General features: G+C 44.1%; 1 protein-coding gene across 4 annotated transcripts in view; it reads left to right on the top strand.

Annotated features, from left to right (window-relative positions):
• Nucleotides 1-17,706, top strand: part of GLI3 (GLI family zinc finger 3) — a 279,940-nt gene that overhangs the window by 210,274 nt on the left and 51,960 nt on the right. For 3 of the 4 annotated variants that reach the window (XM_089315656.1, XM_070059772.2, XM_089315658.1), the window contains 3 exons: nucleotides 3,658-3,871; nucleotides 4,716-4,829; nucleotides 6,781-6,921. In XM_089315656.1, coding sequence (XP_089171782.1) covers nucleotides 3,658-3,871; nucleotides 4,716-4,829; nucleotides 6,781-6,921 — 469 coding nt within the window. Of the gene's footprint in view, nucleotides 1-3,657; nucleotides 3,872-4,715; nucleotides 4,830-6,780; nucleotides 6,922-8,955; nucleotides 17,174-17,706 lie in introns of those variants that run through there. The other variant, XM_089315659.1, reaches the window with a different exon arrangement.

The raw sequence follows: 17,706 nt of genomic DNA, 5'->3' as shown, positions 1-17,706 counted from the left end.
AACTGGGAGATGATGAACAGCAGGTGCTGTTTTATGCCACAAGTTCATGGACATTTGTGGCAGCATCAATCGGAAACTAATAAAACCCCGAGGAAGAGATTCAGTCACTCGTGGACCTGGTATTGAGTGCCTACTGTGTGCCAGGCAGCAGTGCCCAGCCCACCTGGACCTGACCTTCCGGAGGGAGAGAGAACGTCCCTGTGTGCTATAGCGAGAATAGAATTGTTGAGCAGTGCGGTGGAGGCTTGTTCTGATGGGGTCATTGGCCTAAGGAGACCTTTTTTGAGGAGGTGACATTTAAGCTGGAGCTGGAATGACAAAGGGGAAGCTGCTGCCACGCTGAGCTCTGGAAGCAAAGGGAAAGGGGGCGGGCGGGAGGGAGCAAGGACGCAGATGTAGAGTGAGAGTGGCTCCTGCCGTGCTAGGATGCAGGAGTCCACTCTGCTGTGCCCTCACCACTCAGTGCTTAGGAGACAACTGGGGTTCACCACCATCATCGAGGTTCTTTCTGTACATTTCTCTTGCACAAGAAGGTTGCAGGTGCACGTGGGTGGCATCTTTTTTGATAGAAAGGGCATTTTGGCTGTGAACCTTGCCATCACACAATTCCTCTCCTTCCTCCTTGGAAGAATTATTCCGGGAGCTCTGCAGCCTGCATTCTGAGAGCAGAGCGACTTTGACTCTCAGATCCATTGAGTAATGTGTGACAGAGCCAAGAACTTTCCCGAATAGCCTTTGGAACCTAGAGAAGCCCCTGCTTGGAGCCAGCAGCATCAGGAGGACCAGGACCTGCTCCTTAGGGTACACAAAGCCCTCTTGAACCTCCCTTTGCCAAGAGCCTGGCTCGTGGGGAAGAGAGTGTTTCCGTTGCTGGCTTGTTGCTGATAAGCTATGAAGGCTGAAAATCACTTGTCCATTCTATGTCCTTTCATACAGCATACCTTGAAACGTTCATGGAAAATGGAATTAACAAAAAAGTTATTTTTGGTGCAAAAAATGTTGAAATCTGTGCCTATGAAGAATCTTCAACAAGTTCATGAAAGCAAGTATTCTGAAAAGACTTGGCATGAGTTTCAAATTTTCTCCTTTTTTAAAAGATTTATTTTATTTATTTGATAGAGTTATGAGAGAGAGAGAGGAGAAGCCTTCACCCACCGGTCTACTTCCCAAATGTCTGTAACTGCCAAAGCCAGGAGCCAGGAGCTTCTTCTGGGTTTCCCACATGAGTAGCAGGAGCTCAAGCACTTGGGCCATCCTCTGCTGCTTCTCGCAGGCACATTAGCAGGGAGCTGTATCAGAAGTGGAGCGGTCGGAACTAAAACCAGCACACCTATGGGATGCCAGCACTTCAGGCAGCAGCTTAACCTGCTACGTCACAATGCTGGTCCCTCATAATTTCTTTTACTCCAAAATAAGCTTATCTTTTAATTCCATTTTCCCACCAATGTTTTGAATCACCCTTGCAATGTAATGTTAGTCGGTATGGCTTTTAGAGACTGTTTATTCCCATCCCCTCCTTTTACCAGTGGGAAAGCTGCCCAGCAAGGGAACATCCCCAGAGTGTGCCGGAAGCTTTCCCTGCCTGGCACCCTGAGATCCAGGAGGATCATGGCCCCAGGAAATGCATTGTTTTTGTCTTCTCTCACCTCCTCATAAAAATGTCCCAGTTCTGTCTGGCTATCCCTGCTTATGAGTGGCTTATATGTAAAGGTGAGGACATACTGAGTGCCTTGATTCTCAGTTAGGTACTGACTTTTTAAACCCCCAGGTAGAATACCTCTCAGAATTGGAAGCGTAATGACCCTCAGGGGCCCTTTCCCAGTCTGCTAGACAGTTTAGCCTCCTGGAAGTCTACAGAGGCGTGCGTATGGAAGTACAGGCGAAGTCTGTGTGACGTTACAATTGTACATGAAGTGGTGGGATCTTCTGGTTTTTGTTTCTCTAATGAACAGAATAAGGTAGTTACACTTAGTAATACCCATTCACCCAAAGGAAGGGGGGTTGTTAAATCATTGTGTTTTTTGATGAATGGCTTGTACACTGAAAAATAAATTGGACAAACTGGCATAGAGCTCAGTGAACATGAAATCAGCTATTAGAAGAAAGCTTGTGAACAAATTCCGAGGCAGATATGCATCTTTTGATTAATGCCCTATCAATCATCCACACAGCTACCTTCGCTAAGTCTTGCTGTAATCATTCATGGTTGCTTTCGGAAACACTGGCAGAAACTATAGTGCTGCCGAAACGGAATATTATTACTGATTTCTCCCTAACTTACTGTGAACAATGACTGTTTTCACCGTGTCTCTGCTTCCCTTTATTACAGAAATACAATACAGAATGAAAGGAGAGTTCCTCAAAGCCTAGGGAAATTCTCCTAGGGTATTCTTAATGATATTCAGTCTTAAATGGGCAGGCTATTGTAACGTAAGGTTCTCCTCTAGGAATAATGGTCATGTAATCCCATTGAAGCTGTCCTTTATGGATTGCAGTCACACAGGCAAAGTGGAGAGTCACATTAATGAGCAGAGTGTATCTTTGGAATTATTACTTGAAGTTGTTGGAGCGGTTTGAATTTTGTTATTGTAATTATTTTATTCTCAATTAATATGCTTAACAGCAACAGTAATTAACCCACCAGATTGGAAATTTCTGTGACTTCCACCTTTGACATTACAAGAAACTTCGATTCTTTCTGCGTATTACACAGTATATTATATATATATATAATTTTTACAAGAATTTTCCTTGAATGCAATTCTTAGTTTTTCATGCATTTTTATGTCATTGGTAAAATCCTCAAGAGTACCTCATTCTCTTAAGAAAATTCAGTCCCTAAACTATGCTGGCAACAGAGAATGGCTTGGTACTGCCTGCTAGTCAAGAGATCTTTAGGTAATACCTTGGCTTCCTCAGAACGTCCTGCAGCCCGGGAACTACCATGGCATAATAAAGTGGTGACAGGCATTAGCATGCATAATGGGCTTTAATAGACATTTAATGCTGTTTAGCTAGAGAGGGAGCTGTGCTCTCCCATTGGGATATTCCTCCATCGAAACCCATTGATCACCGATTTCAGTGGGAGAGGTTAATCCATCAGCTTCTGTAACCAGACGGCACTGATGGAAATTCTTTAGGTGGCATTCTGGATGAACCAAGCTTTCCATCTTTACAAACAAATGAGTGATATGACAAGCATGGTGTTCAAAACACATTTAACCAATTGATTTTCTTTCCTCTTGTAATAAGATCTGGAGACATATGAAAGCACGCTGTGTGAGCTAAGATTAAAGGAATTGCTCCATGCACAGGAACGTATGGAACTAAGAGCCCATAAAAGTCCTATAAAGCATGTAGTCACCCATTCTCTTTTTTATATAAAGTTTGTTATTGCAATAAATAGTTATTATTGAGCTGATGCCTTTTTTTTTCTGTTTTGCTGAATCTTATTTCAAGCCTGTGTGTATGTGTGAATGCACATGTGTGTCTCCCCTCAGTCATCTTTCTCTTAAAAATTTTCAAAATGTTCGACAATAATCATTCCTACCTTCTTGTTTAAAACAGCCTCGGTATGATTTGGGATGGCAAACTGCAGATGCCATGTACCTGTGACAATCTGAGTGATGGTTGTCTGTTTTTATCTCCCACCTGCAGCCCTGCCTTGAGCTTCACCTACCCTTCTGCACCTGTCTCTCTCCATATGCATCAACAGATCTTAAGCCGACAGCAAAGCCTAGGCTCGGCCTTTGGACACAGCCCTCCACTCATCCATCCAGCCCCAACTTTTCCAACACAGAGGCCTATTCCAGGGATCCCTACCGTTCTGAACCCCATCCAGGTCAGCTCCGGCCCTTCCGAGTCCTCACAGGTGAGAGACAACTCACTGAGCAGGTCTGTGTTGGTCAGGGGAGTCGGGCCATTGCCACTGGGTCCATGGTAGTGTTCACATGACTTTCCACTGGCATCCTGTCTTCCTAAGCCTGAGGTCCCTTCTTCAGTTTTGATGACAGTGTTGTCTGTCTACTCCTCATTGAACAATAGCTTCTATCACCAGAGATGTTTTCTCATGGGTGGGAAAAGCAAGCTTCTTGGTAAGGCCTCCCCTTGAGCTAGTGCCATGTGTAAACCACATCTAATACAAACAGAATATACTAATGCATTATTCTCATTTGGTCACTGTCTCCTGCACACTGCACATCTTTGTCTTTTTTAAATACATTGTTTAAACTTATAGCACCAGGGGACCCCAGCTCTATTACTCCAGCTTTTTAAAAAGCCATGGGGAGTTTATGGTCATGAGTTAATAATGAAGGGCTGCAGGAGTGCAGTGGAGGATGGCCCAAGTCCTTGGGCCCTGCACCGGTATGGGAGACCAGGAGAAGCACCTGGCTCCTGGCCAGCTGCAGCGTGCTGGCCAGGGTGGCCACTGGAAGGTGAACCAATGGAAAAGGAAGACCTTTCTCTCTCTCACTGTCCACTCTGCCTGTCAAAAAAATTTTTAAAAAATAATGAAGAGCTGCCCTCATGGGTATATTGTCCAGCCTTGAACATGTTATCTAAACTCTTCTACCATGGGGTTGAATGTAATCAGAGTTCATTGCTCTATTGCCAACTATGCCTGCTTGTCTTGAGTTGCAGGCTTTAAATATGGTCACACTCATTGATCAAAATTTACTTTTTTGTGTTTCTGGGTCTGCAAATGTGACCAGCAGAACAAGCCCACGAGTGAGTCTGCAGTGAGCAGTACTGGCGACCCCATGCACAACAAGAGATCCAAGATCAAACCTGACGAAGACCTCCCCAGCCCAGGGGCTCGAGGGCAGCAGGTAGGACACCCAGACTCTGCCGGCCAACTTCTGCCCCTCCCCAAACTGGTGTCTTTGGGCCTTCCCCCTCCCTCCCCAGACTTGGTGCCTTTTCACAGCATTTCCTTGTCTACTGCATTGTTGGTCTTGGCCACAGTCAAAGTGTTTGGCAAGAGGCCAATCATAGAGTGACTACATTTGTTTCTCTAGCTCGGAAGCAGACATGAGCAGTGCAGGCAGCTGTGTGAGATACACATTCTTCATAGGTGAGGCAGCGTAGGAGTTCAGGCTGCAACAGTTCATGCATAAGTGGTTGGATTCATTTTTTGCTGATCACAGATTTAACCAGGTTTCACTTCTTAGCCCTCTTCTTTGGTTTGGATTCCTGAGCTCCTGGTCCCAAGCTGGAGCTGGGGTAGAGCTAGTGATGTCCTCTCAACAAACCATATTCTTGCTTTTTCTTACTTTGCTGTTTCCCGCCTGCCAGGAGAGCTTGGAGGGATCAAGGCACAACTATCCTGAGTCTATTAGATTCTTCTCCTCTGCCCAAAATCCCACCAGGAGAAGTTTAGATTTTCCAGTCTAGGCTCTGTTTGAAGTCTCTTAAATCCTCTACAAATGTGCAGTTATGCCCTCATTACCATCTCGTAGAATTCTCCCTCCTGACACAGAAGGGAGACTCTATGAGTGTTCACTTCTTCAAATAAGGACTGGACCGGGATTAGATGTCCGTGGAATCTGGACTATCCCATAATTAGGCTGTTTTGGCTCAAATTTCCTTTCCAGTTAGAGCTCTGAAGATGGGATAAATTGGTGTCCTGAGTCCCAACGTCCATCATTCCTCTTGAGTTGGACTAGATAAGTGCCTTGCTGGTTACAGCTCAGTGCCTGGATATGGTTTTATCACCTAGCCCCAGATTAGGACCTGAATCTGCAGAATCTGGACCTAGTGACCTCCAGAATTCTGGAAATGCATTGTATTTGCGTTGCTGTGAAGCTGTCATAGAACATTATAGAGGACTCTGTAACTTCAGGTTCTGTGGTTCCCAGGCATTGGGCAGAGAGTGTATCCTTGGATAGCCGAGGTTGGACCAAGCGGGCATTATCCCTAAAAAGTCCATAATGTGCTTTTTTACAGCTTCTAAACAGCAGGGAAAATAGAATTAGAAGAATTCATAAAACATAACCCTGGATTACAAAACATAAGAATACAGGCCGGCATTGTGGTACAGCAGATTAAGCCATACTAGACTGCTACTCTGAGTCCTGGCTACTCTGCTTCCAATTCAGCTTCCTGCTAATGCACCTGGGAAAGTACTAGATGATGGCCCAGGTGCTTAGGCCCCTACCACCTATGTGGGAGACCAGGAGGGAGTTCCTGCTTCCTGGCTTCAGCCTGGCCCACACATGCCTATTGTGACCACTTGGGGAGTAAATTAGAGGATGGAAGGTTCTCTCTCTGTCTCTCCCTCTTTTCTTTATTTTCAGATAAATAAAGCTTTTAAAAAAATCCAAGAATAAATTAATATACCAAAAGAACTAAAATAATGAAATAAATAAAAGATCCATCTTTTACGTAAAGATTCCTTTACCTAATTCAGTTGCTTCTCTTTTGGGTTCCATTTGGTGTTTATTTGCTTTTTGTGTTTTTAGGTGAATTCTGTATTTATTTCCAGGGTAGCAAAAATTGGCCACTCTGTGTCACCACCCTGATTTGGGCTGTTGTTTGGCATCACAAATTAAGAATGTCAGAAAGTATATTTGGAAAATCAAAAAAAGTGCACAAAAATGATTCCGTATAGTTGCCTTCTTCAGTTCACAGAGCCCGGCTGATGGACTTGGGCTCTGTTTTATTTTTCACTGAAAAACTGCCTTGGGAGGAAGGCAGATGAAGTTGGGCTTTTCTTTCCTCCCATGGAGTCTGATTTCTTTTCCCCTGTCTGCTCCCTTCCCACCATCCCTGGCCTCTCAGGAACAGCCGGAAGGAACAACCCTGGTCAAGGAGGAAGGGGACAAAGATGAAAGCAAACAGGAGCCTGAAGTCATCTATGAGACGAACTGCCACTGGGAGGGCTGCGCGAGGGAGTTCGACACCCAGGAGCAGCTCGTGCACGTGAGTGAACGGTGCCCAGGGTCTGGGCTTTACAACCAGGCGGCCTTTTCCACTGAGGTCAGCATCTCCTGACCCTGCGCTGAGTTAAGTTTCTCAGCTAGCCGCGTTGCAAGCTGGAGAGGGCTTTATGACTTTCTGAGAAGAAAGAAAACTCGGAGCACGGTGCTTGACCTGTGCAGTCAGCTAAAGCTTAGTGTAAAATTCAATAAAGTCTTCAATAGAGAGTGTAATGACTCTGATCCTGTAAGCCAGAAAACACTATTTTGAGTTAGCGACTTTGATGGTTATTGAGTAATAGTAAGCTGGACATGAATTATTATTAACCTTTTAGCCACGTTTGATTCCCCTTCCAGGACCCAGCAACAATAGAAAAAGAATTGTTGAGGTGAGGGATTCCATTTTCTCCTCCCAACCCCTCCAATCCTAGGGAAATTCTCTTAGCCTATGCAACAGTTAGTGCTCTTGGAATATCAGTAGATGCTTGGCGTAAATCATCATTGCAGTTCTAGACTTGAGAGCAGCCTTGTGGGGTGCAGAGTTTCATCGAAAAGTTGCATGCATTTTCGATGTTGTTTTTTTGATGTACGCTTTTGAAAACTGCAACATAATCAGGGACCACACCTTCTCCCAAACCAGGTTCTGTTGCGTGTTGTTTCCGATCCTGGAGTGCACTCACAGTCTCACCCCACCCCATACCTGATCAGCAGAGCTTCCCTTGCCCGTGCCTCATAGTACTTGGTCTTTTCCTGAAGGCCTTTGAAGTCTCCCTGGAAAATGAGAGCAGGAGCAACAGATATGGAAGGGCGAGCGTGTAGATCACCACACATAACAAACTCACGCTCCTACGGCTTCTGTACAGAAAGACCGGCTCCCGTTAAGAACTTAAGAGTGTTGCATTTTCTTAAGCTTTTAATGTGTTGGAAAACCTGACACAGCAGGGTTTGTTGTGATTTCCTCTGTCTTATACACACACACACACACACACACACAGTATAGTAACTTGGTAGTTGTAGATGCCTCGTGTTTCTTGAAAACCTCTTCCACTTAAACACGGAAGTTACAAGATCACTCGCATATGCTTCATGCACCACCCAAGCTTTTGAAGTATGTCTTCTGCAGCTTGGCCCATCTTATGTCATCTGAGGGTACTTCGGAAAGTTCACAGAAAAATGGATTTTAAAATGTTTATTTTAGAGCCGGCGCCGTGGCTCAATAGGCTAATCCTCCACCTTGCGGCGCCGGCACACCGGGTTCTAGTCCCGGTCGGGGCGCCGGATTCTGTCCCGGTTGCCCCTCTTCCAGGCCAGCTCTCTGCTATGGCCAGGGAGTGCAGTGGAGGATGGCCCAGGTGCTTGGGCCCTGCACCCCATGGGAGACCAGGAAAAGCACCTGGCTCCTGGCTCCTGCCATCGGATCAGCGCGGTGCGCCGGCTGCAGCGGCGGCCATTGGAGGGTGAACCAACGGCAAAGGAAGACCTTTCTCTCTCTGTCTCTCTCTCTCACTGTCCACTCTGCCTGCCAAAAATAAAATAAAAAAAAAAATGTTTATTTTATAAAGAGGTACAAAACAATCTTGAAATCCATGCATAGATTTTTATAATACACATTTTCCACGAATTTTTTGAAGACCCTTCTTATTCCCTACTCATTGTGGTTACATGGTGGTGTTGAATGTGTAGCTTTCCAGGTCTTGAGATCCGTTCTTTACTAAATATTTTGAGGATTTAACGTGACATCAGCAGGGTTTCCCCACACCATTATTTCCTTTTCAGTCACGTTTCTTTATATAACTGTATAAGAAAATTGGTAGATTTCTGAGTACAAAAATAGAAAATCAAATGTTTTTAATTAAGGTATATTTCCAGATTTTTCCATGACTGAATTTGATTATTTTTCTTTAATTTGATACAGTGTTATTTTTAAAGCAAGTCTGGTTTTGGCCCTTTATTCCTGCTAACTATTTTAATAGGAACCACAAAGACACTTTAACACCAAAGGGAAAAAAAGGTTAGAATGGTTTTTTTTGTTTTTTTTTTTTTTTTTGACAGGCAGAGTGGACAGTGAGAGAGAGAGACAGAGAGAAAGGTCTTCCTTTGCCGTTGGTTCACCCTCCAATGGCCGCCGCGGCCGGCGTGCTGCGGCCAGCGCACCGCGCTGATCCGATGGCAGGAGCCAGGAGCCAGGTACTTTTCCTGGTCTCCCATGGGGTGCAGGGCCCAAGCACCTGGGCCATCCTCCACTGCACTCCCGGGCCACAGCAGAGGGCTGGCCTGGAAGAGGGGCAACCGGGACAGAATCCGGTGCCCCGACCGGGACTAGAACCCGGTGTGCCGGCGCCGCTAGGCGGAGGATTAGCCTAGTGAGCCGCGGCGCCGGCAGAATGTTTTTAATATGGAGAGGTATTCCCAAAGAGTAGAGTATGCCATGAATATCCTCGTGATGGAATGAGTGACCAACATAAATAAGAGAACTGTTTGTGTAAAAGCTGCCTATATAGAAAAGGTGCTACCAGGGCTGATGCCTTTGGAAACATCCTGCTGAGGGGTGATGGGGTCTCCTGATGCCCTTTTGGAGGGGAACCCATTGCAGGTCCAAGGAGTGTTACTGCAATACTGGGTCTGTTAGGAAACAAGGAAGAGAATAGGAGTCTATTCTACATTCTCCTAAGAGGCTGGGTTTGGTGTAACCTGTTTTAGAGTGTAGAAGTAACTGAACCCTTTCATTGCCTAAATAATATCACAGGTATACTTAATATCAATGGTTGGTGATACTTTCATAGAGAAATCTGTTTTTAGTTTTAAGGACAGGCTACCGAAGCTACCAACAATATACCTGCCATGTTACCCGTTTCATCAGAACTATCTTTAGAAAACCTGAATGCACACATATAAAACAGAATTTTTTTTATTTCAAGTATATTGGAAAAAATTTGTATCATAGTATGAAGAAAATCCAGTGTGTTTCCTACATTATACTAATTTTAGGCTGAGATGAATTATATGGCTAAGTAAACTTAATTTAAATGAGTTAACATTACAATTTAGGACAGCATAAATAAAGCTACTAGTTTATATCACTTATTTTCCACCATTTTCCTTGTTGTCTGAAGTGTAGAAATTCCAAATGTGTGCGTTTCAGTGGATTTTTACATTGCATGACACACACGTACCCCCAAGCTCGTGAGCGTATCTGGTAGCATTAGCGGTGGCCTGGCAGAGAATAGGCGCCTTATATTTTGTTGATTGAAGAAATAGCTACTTCAAGTCCACCTAATTACTTCAGTGGCAGATGGAATAAATACCAGTTGCAAAATCCACTATTTTAGGGACACAGGGAAGAATTAACTGTTTCCATTCCTGTGACTTTCCTTGGTGAGGGGACATTTTGTGAATTAGTTGAATTTCCGTGCTACATCCAACCAAGAGGCAAGGTGTTAAGCCATTCTGATGCTCTGCCTTATTTATAGCCATGACCCATTCTTCTTCCCCCTCTTACAGTTAATAGAAAGATTCATGATTCTTCATGGTTGTCTATCTAGTGTCTGACAGTCCCGACTGCCTGCTAAAGCAAGTCACTATCTATAATTGATATCCTTCCGTGGAATAGGGTGCTGGCTGCAATTGAAGGGCTTTGCTGAAAGCTCTTAAATCCTGACAAGTTCTCCCCTTGTTCTGGTTCAGTCGCTGAGCTGCACGGTTGGAATTCCAGAGTTATTTGAACTTGGTGCAAAAGGGAGACATGTGTTTCACATTAGCAAATCACAAAGTTGAAGAAGAGAATTAGGAACTGGGCTGACTTTGCCCGCCAGGTAGTCTCATTTCCAGTGTAATGCACTCCATGCACTCTTGAAAAGATTACCTCGTCCGTTACTGTCCGAACAGATGGGCTAAATGTTGCCTTCCCTTCTCTTCTTTCTTTTAAGCCTCTCCCTTTCTCCAATTGTGTTTCTCTTCTAGCTTTGCTGCTGGGTTCCTTATCACTAGCATGGTTAATTAAGTTATCTTTCCAGCAAGATAATTATAATTGTGCTTAGTTACTCTCAAGCTAATACTGAATTTGCCATAAATTTATTTCTATGACCAGAAGCTAAAAAGATAGATGGATATTTTTGTTAACTGTTTTTGCTGTACTTTATTGCTTTGTTGGTGTCAGTTAAAATAGAAGGGAACCAGAAAACAAAAATAGTATGTTGTACAAAAACTAATTTGAGTCCAGTTTGGGTAACACTGAATTATGGATTTGTCGAACTGCGGGTATTTTCTCTTCCCTTGATATCTGAATGACACATATTCTAATATCTCAAAATAAGTTGATAGTCCATGTGTTTTCTCCAGTTTTGAATTAACCTGACCCTCTTTTCATTGTTGTACGTGAATCTTAAATCCAAATATGCTTGTGGAAATTGGAGAATATCAAGTGTTGCTTGGTTTTGTTTTGGCTTTGCTGTGACACTGGTTTAGCTTGTGTTATTATGTAAAGCAGCTCAGCTCGGCTCCTCAGCTGGGTGAGCTGTGCCTCTAGTCCTTGCTGAGATCAGTTTCCATCTTGTTTCGATTTTGTCCTGGAAGTAAGTTGCACCTTGCGCTCTGCTAGTTGAGGTGTCTGAAACACTCCTAGCGTCCAGTGCAGGTTTGGCTCAGGGTCTCTGAAACTTTTCCTTCACGTGTCAGCTGTGAGTGGCATTTTATAAACTACCCATGTTTTGAGAAGTTTTTTAAAAAGAAGATAAAAGAGTAACAAGAATAATATGGGTCTCAGTGTAGAGCGCACTACTCAGTGGCTAGTTTATGTTAGAGGACATCCCCGCTGAGATGCAAAAATTAAAAAAAGTCTAGTCTGATCATCCTACGTCATGCTCATCTGCTTGCTGTGCACGTATCCCTACAACTCCTTTCCCTGGAGTTCGACAACTTAGCTGTCTATTTTTGTTTAACAAATAGTACATTTATTTCCCCAAGGGTCTTCAAAAAATCAAACTTTTGTTTGTTTGTTTTTAATTCCTCAGCTCAATTCCCTGCAGAGGGCCCTGGCAGTTCCCCTGGGGAGGCCCCTGCAGAGAACATGAGGTCTATTTGTGTTAGCACCCAGCTGAAAACTGGGTGGCATTTAAGTTGCTGCAGTTATCCATTTGTGTCTTTTAAGCCTGGTGTCAAAAACTCCCCTTTTTGTGGAATGATTTACCACCTACTTGGATTTTAAATGCTTTCATACTCTGCAAATTTTGATCTCTAAAAGCAAGCTGAAGTTTCCTTTATCAAAAGAATACAGTTGTAATCACCTTTACTGCCATTTGGAGACAAATTCTGTGTCTGTATGAAAATGAAGGGTTTTCTTTTTTAATACAGAGATTTAGATATAAAGCAAGCATATCTAATTTGTGAAGAATTGATGTCTCCGTAGAAGCACGAAAAAGAGTTGGGATGTGAAGACATCATTTTCATATTAATGCCATGATCCCAAATTTGCATTTTAAATGTTTTCCATCTAATTTTGATCCCTTTGCTAAAGTTGTATTGTATATCCTTACCTAAGAGAAAATTGAGTTTAAGATGTGATAGGGGGTCTCAGATATGAGGCAGAAATTAGTTTTGTGTGCACATAAAACCTAAAACAAATGAGTAGAGATTTTGATCATATTTTCCCCTACATGGAGTTGCTAGCTAATTTAGTTACTCTAATTATTTGGAAACGTGGCATGTAAAATACAGACGAAGAACTGCAAACTTCAAAGCCATCTTTTGACAATTTTGCCTTAAGGGTTACGTTCTTTGTAAAGTTGCTGACTAAATTGCACCTGCAGAAATTATTCCCATAAAGAGACACTCGGGAGATTATATGGGGTTGGGGGTGTGTGTGAGGGTGCATGAGGGCTGTGTGGTCCACCAGCTACAGCACCCCCAGGCCCAGCTGGAATTCTGAGTGGCAGCCCCATCTCTGCCCTGACTCTCAGGATGACCTCCTTGGAACCATTTGACCCTTTGGAACGTTATTTTCTCACTTATCATACTGTGAAACAGCCGTGAAAATGAACGCTGTCCCTGACGTCCAAGGCCAAGCCGAGATCACATGCAGTAGGCCTAATGAGAAACAGACAGAGGGTCTGAACAAGGTCACTCTGTCTCTCTTGTTTTATGAGTTTGTTGTTTGCAAGGTGGAGTGGGGGAGGAGAAGAGAGTGGTTCTGTTGGTTTTTGTGACTTCCATGTGTTAGCTCTAAGGATTATTTTATATTAATTGTTGCTAAATTGATACTTACACTTGTCTGAAAAGAGGAGACTCCCTTTTCTTCCCTTGTGTGTCTGATGAACAGGAATTGACCAACACATTTCACTTCCTTGAGTTGTGGTTTTAGTAGGGGTGAAAGAATGGAATTGGACAGCCCTTCAGATGGGGATGGCAAACAGGTTTCCTCTCCAGTGCCAATGCATTGGCTGGCAGCCACCGGGAGTGCTGGGATGCACCAGTCAGGTGTGGATGACTGCGCCCAGCTGGGTTCCAGTAAGAAGCAATGGGTTAGTTCCTGAAATTTATTTGTTCATTGCAAAGACCCTGAAATATTTCACCAAAATCCCATCTGAATAACTTTCTGCCATTGGGAGAGCTCTTTTGATGATCTCTAAGTGATACTTAAGATGAGATTCTGGATTCTGCCAAAAATCAATCCCCTGGAATATGTGTGATACCCACAGCCCCAGCACTGGAGTAGGCCCATTAATATAAGCATGACTTAGGCCGGTGCCGTGGCTCACTAGGCTAATCCTCCGCCTTGCGGCACCGGCACACCGGGTTCTAGTCCCGGTCGGGGCGCCGGATTCTGTCCCAGTTGCCCCTCTTCCAGGCCAGCTCTCTGCTGTGGCCAGGGAGTGCAGTGGAGGATGGCCCAAGTGCTTGGGCCCTGCACCCCATGGGAGACCAGGAGAAGCACCTGGTTCCTGCCATTGGAGCAGCGCGGTACGCCGGCCGCAGCGCACCAGCCGCGGGGGCCATTGGAGGGTGAACCAACGGCAAAGGGAGACCTTTCTCTCTATCTCTCTCACTGTCCACTCTGCCTGTCAAAAAAATAAATAAACAAAAAAACATATAAGCATGACTTAGACCCCCCAAGTTCCAGTCAGTCTAATTGGGATGGAGAGATACAAAAACAGAAAAGCACGGTGAACAGTGTGAAGTGGAACATGATGAAACCCATACTGGGTGGTTGGGATTCCAGGAGCTCAGATGGGAAATGCATGAAGAATGTTGGGAAAGACTGGAAAACACAGGTGCAGTCAATGCGAACCATGCGGATGACTTTTTAAGGACTTCCTACAAAGTAGTAGTAGTGGCAAGAAGAACTAGCAGCAACCTGAAAGAATACTTAGGCTTACCACAGTCAACTGTGGGGCCCCTGCCAGGGCTCTGCAGATCCTCTCACGACGAACTGTTGAGCCATCAGTCAGTCTGCTAATGTTGGCTGCTAGTTTTCCGATCAAACATGAGAGTACACTGTGCCAGCAGCCTCCGCCATAGGCAATGACAGTAGCAAAGTATGCAGCAATTCGATGTGAGTTCCAAAGCTGACACAGTAGGTTCAAGGCCAGCCTTCCCCCCCAGACACGTCGCATTGCACCTCTGACACTTAAAGCATGATGACAACAGTGATTACTTCATCAAACAGTTGGGAGAACTAGCTTAAAAATTATACCCAATAAAATGTTGCTGTTTTCCTTATAACTGTATCCATGTGTGTCACTTGTCAGTATTTACACTGGCATCCAGGCAGTGTTGGGGTTGGTGTGTTGGCACAAATTGGAGTTGTGTGAAACACTGACGAGGGCCCTGGCTCATGAAAGCCTCAGGGAGAGGCACTGCAGTAGGCCCTGGTCCTGCCTGGCTCTGGCTTGTGCTGTCTTGATGTCCTGATATTTTTCTGGAAATTCTCAGTCATTGAGAACTAGCGTTTCTCAACCTCATCACAGTGGGGTGGATCTTCCCTTGCTGTGGGGCTGTCATGTGCATTGTAAGATGTTTAGCATTTTGGCTTCTACCCACTCAATGCCCTTCCCCATGTGACAACCAAACATGTTTCCATATATTGTCAGATGTCCCCTGGGAGTGTGCGTGTGTGTGTGTGTGTGGGGGGGGGTGTGTGTGCAAAATTGCCACCTTAAATTGTCGCTCTTACAGTGTTAAAAGTATATATATTTGTGATTTTAAAAGTTCTTCTCCTTAAACGTACTTTAGAATGTTCAGTTTAAAAAGAAAAGATGACCTCATTAAAAAGTCTTGTGCAGAAAGCTCTTTCAACTGTGTGTTTCTGTGTAGGTCTGTGTGTAAACTGGCAGAGCTTAATTTGAAAACCACATTTGCTAAGTTAGGCATTCAGTAGTTCTCTGCGGCACCCTGAAGCAGCCAAGGCATTTCTCTTGGTAGAGTGGTAGAGAGAGACTCCATCACTGTTTTTTTTTTTTTTTTTTTTTTTTGCTCAAGGGAAGTCACTTAGACTCCAACTTCTGAGATCATGACAAACAGGGCTGGGGGTCAGGCTCCAACTTTGACATAAAACAGAGCTCTAGCAACAGAAGTAAATTTTCTAATGTAAGAACTTTTTGACGATTCAGGGACATTTAGGCTTTTCTGGGATTAGCCAAATTCTGCCATGGGCGAATTTATTTATTTATTTATTTTAGTACAGAGAATGTAAAGGGCATATCTTCAAAAGACCAAGGCCTTTAAACTTAATACACCCCCACATCTCTGCCCCCCCACACAGTTAACCAGTAAAACTAGCATTAATCAGAGTGGCACGTGGTGAGCGCACTGGGTAATGTGTTGGAGATCTGTCCCTTGGCCCTGTACTGGCCAAGTCACCCTGCAACTTCAGCTCTCTGTTTCTCATCTGGAAAGTTGACATAGTGATGTCCATCCTGCTTCCTTACAGGCTTTTCATTTTTAGATCTGTTTTTCATTTACATGGATAGAATGAGATTGTCTAATGGAAGTGCTCTATAAACGTAAAAATATTATTCAAACATGAGAGAGGATAGACCTATGGGAAGTAGTATCAACAAACCCGTAATAAACGGGAGAAGGGAGGCACTAAGGAGACTTTTGTGAAAATAAAAGAATATGCTAATGATTCAGTTGTATGGGCTCACCTGTGTGGGAGGTTGAGCCGATCTGCTACGACATATCACCACCACCTAGTGGCCGCTATACAAATTGCAGGCATAGTGTCTTGAAGAAGGAAGCCACCTGCTTGTTAGATCAGGGAATTGAGGTGGGGATGGTGTGAAGAAAAAGCCCTCACAAACACACATAAATACACACACACAGAAAATTTATGCTTGCCCTTTGGATAAGGGGAAAGATATGGTCAGGATATTAACAGTAGCAATGATACACAAACAGGACAATGGGAAAACAAGGTGAAAATACAGAGGAGGAGTGAAAGAAAACAGGCTCATAGAGACTGAATCTGAACATGTTTTTAATAAACAGGTGGGTTGCCGGTGCCGCGGCTCACTAGGCTAATCCTCCGCCTTGTGGCACCGGCACACCGGGTTCTAGTCCCGGTCGGGGTGCCGGATTCTGTCCTGGTTACCCCTCTTCCAGGCCAGCTCTCTGCTGTGGCCAGGGAGTGCAGTGGAGGATGGCCCAAGGGCTTGGGCCCTGCACCCCATGGGACTTGGCTCCTGCCATCGGATCAGCGCAGTGCGCCGGCCGTGGCGGCCATTGGAGGGTGAACCAACGGCAAAGGAAGACCTTTCTCTCTGTCTCTCTCTCACACTGTCCACTCTGCCTGTCAAAAAAATAAAAAAAATAAATAAACAGGTGGGTTTTAGCAAAGAAAGATCATGACTGGAGATGTTGGAGATTCTGTTGAGAAGACAGTAGGAAGAAATGAATACTAAGGGAGTATTTTATCTATCATTGTAGCGAATATAACAGAAATCTTTTTTTAAATTTCTTTGGATTAGAGATGTAATATTTAATATAAGGTGATTATAAAATGATTTATTATTACCATAATCATTATTGTGACAATTTATGCAGTTATGGAAGAACCAGAGTATGTCCATAACGCAGAGGGTAATGGGAGATACTGCTGAAAGGCATAGTAGCACTGTTTCTGGGAGAGGTGATTGCTCTTCTAGCAGTCTGACTTCCCTCGCAGCTGGAGTAGGTCACACTGAATTGTTCTCCATGAGAGGGAGGATTTGAGCCAGCAGGAGCTTCGGGAAGATCTTGAGCTTTGCACAGCCCCAGCAGTTGTAAGTATAAGGTCCTGAAGGTGGGACAGGGCCAAAGTGAGACCTGCAGAGAGAAAAGACTTTCAAATTGTTGTTCAAAACTTGGGAGAATCATTGAGAGATGTTTCACAGAGTTTTGGCAACTTCTGTGGATGTTACAGATGATGTTCAAAAAAAAAGTCAGATGCTTTACGGGCTGGTGGCTGAGCACCTGGGAGGTGGTTTTGCCCACAGAGCCCCCATCTGTTGTCTGTATGGCCTCCTATTCATTGCATGTGGGTTGTAAAATTCCCTTGTCACTCTTTAAGTGTATCAGGGTTTTGGGAAGAATCATGTCTGCTGATTTCTGAGGATATCTACTACACAGGCCAAAGCATAATAGTTGTATTATGGTTATTACCATATTTCATTTTTCTTTTCTTTCTTTTTTTGGCTCCTTATTTTCTAGCTATGAATGCATAATTTAAGTTCTGACAATGTGTTCCTAATCAGAAAACAAAAACAGCACCAGCAGTCTTCAGGATTTCTTTGTCATGGGATTTCTTTGGGCAGGC

The sequence above is a fragment of the Oryctolagus cuniculus genome, chromosome 16 (assembly GCF_051225735.1).
Source record: "Oryctolagus cuniculus isolate XC-2025 breed Fujian yellow rabbit chromosome 16, ASM5122573v1, whole genome shotgun sequence".
Lineage (NCBI taxonomy): Eukaryota > Metazoa > Chordata > Mammalia > Lagomorpha > Leporidae > Oryctolagus > Oryctolagus cuniculus.
The sequence above is the reverse complement of the archived record's forward strand: the minus strand, read 5'-3'. Positions and strand labels throughout refer to the sequence as shown.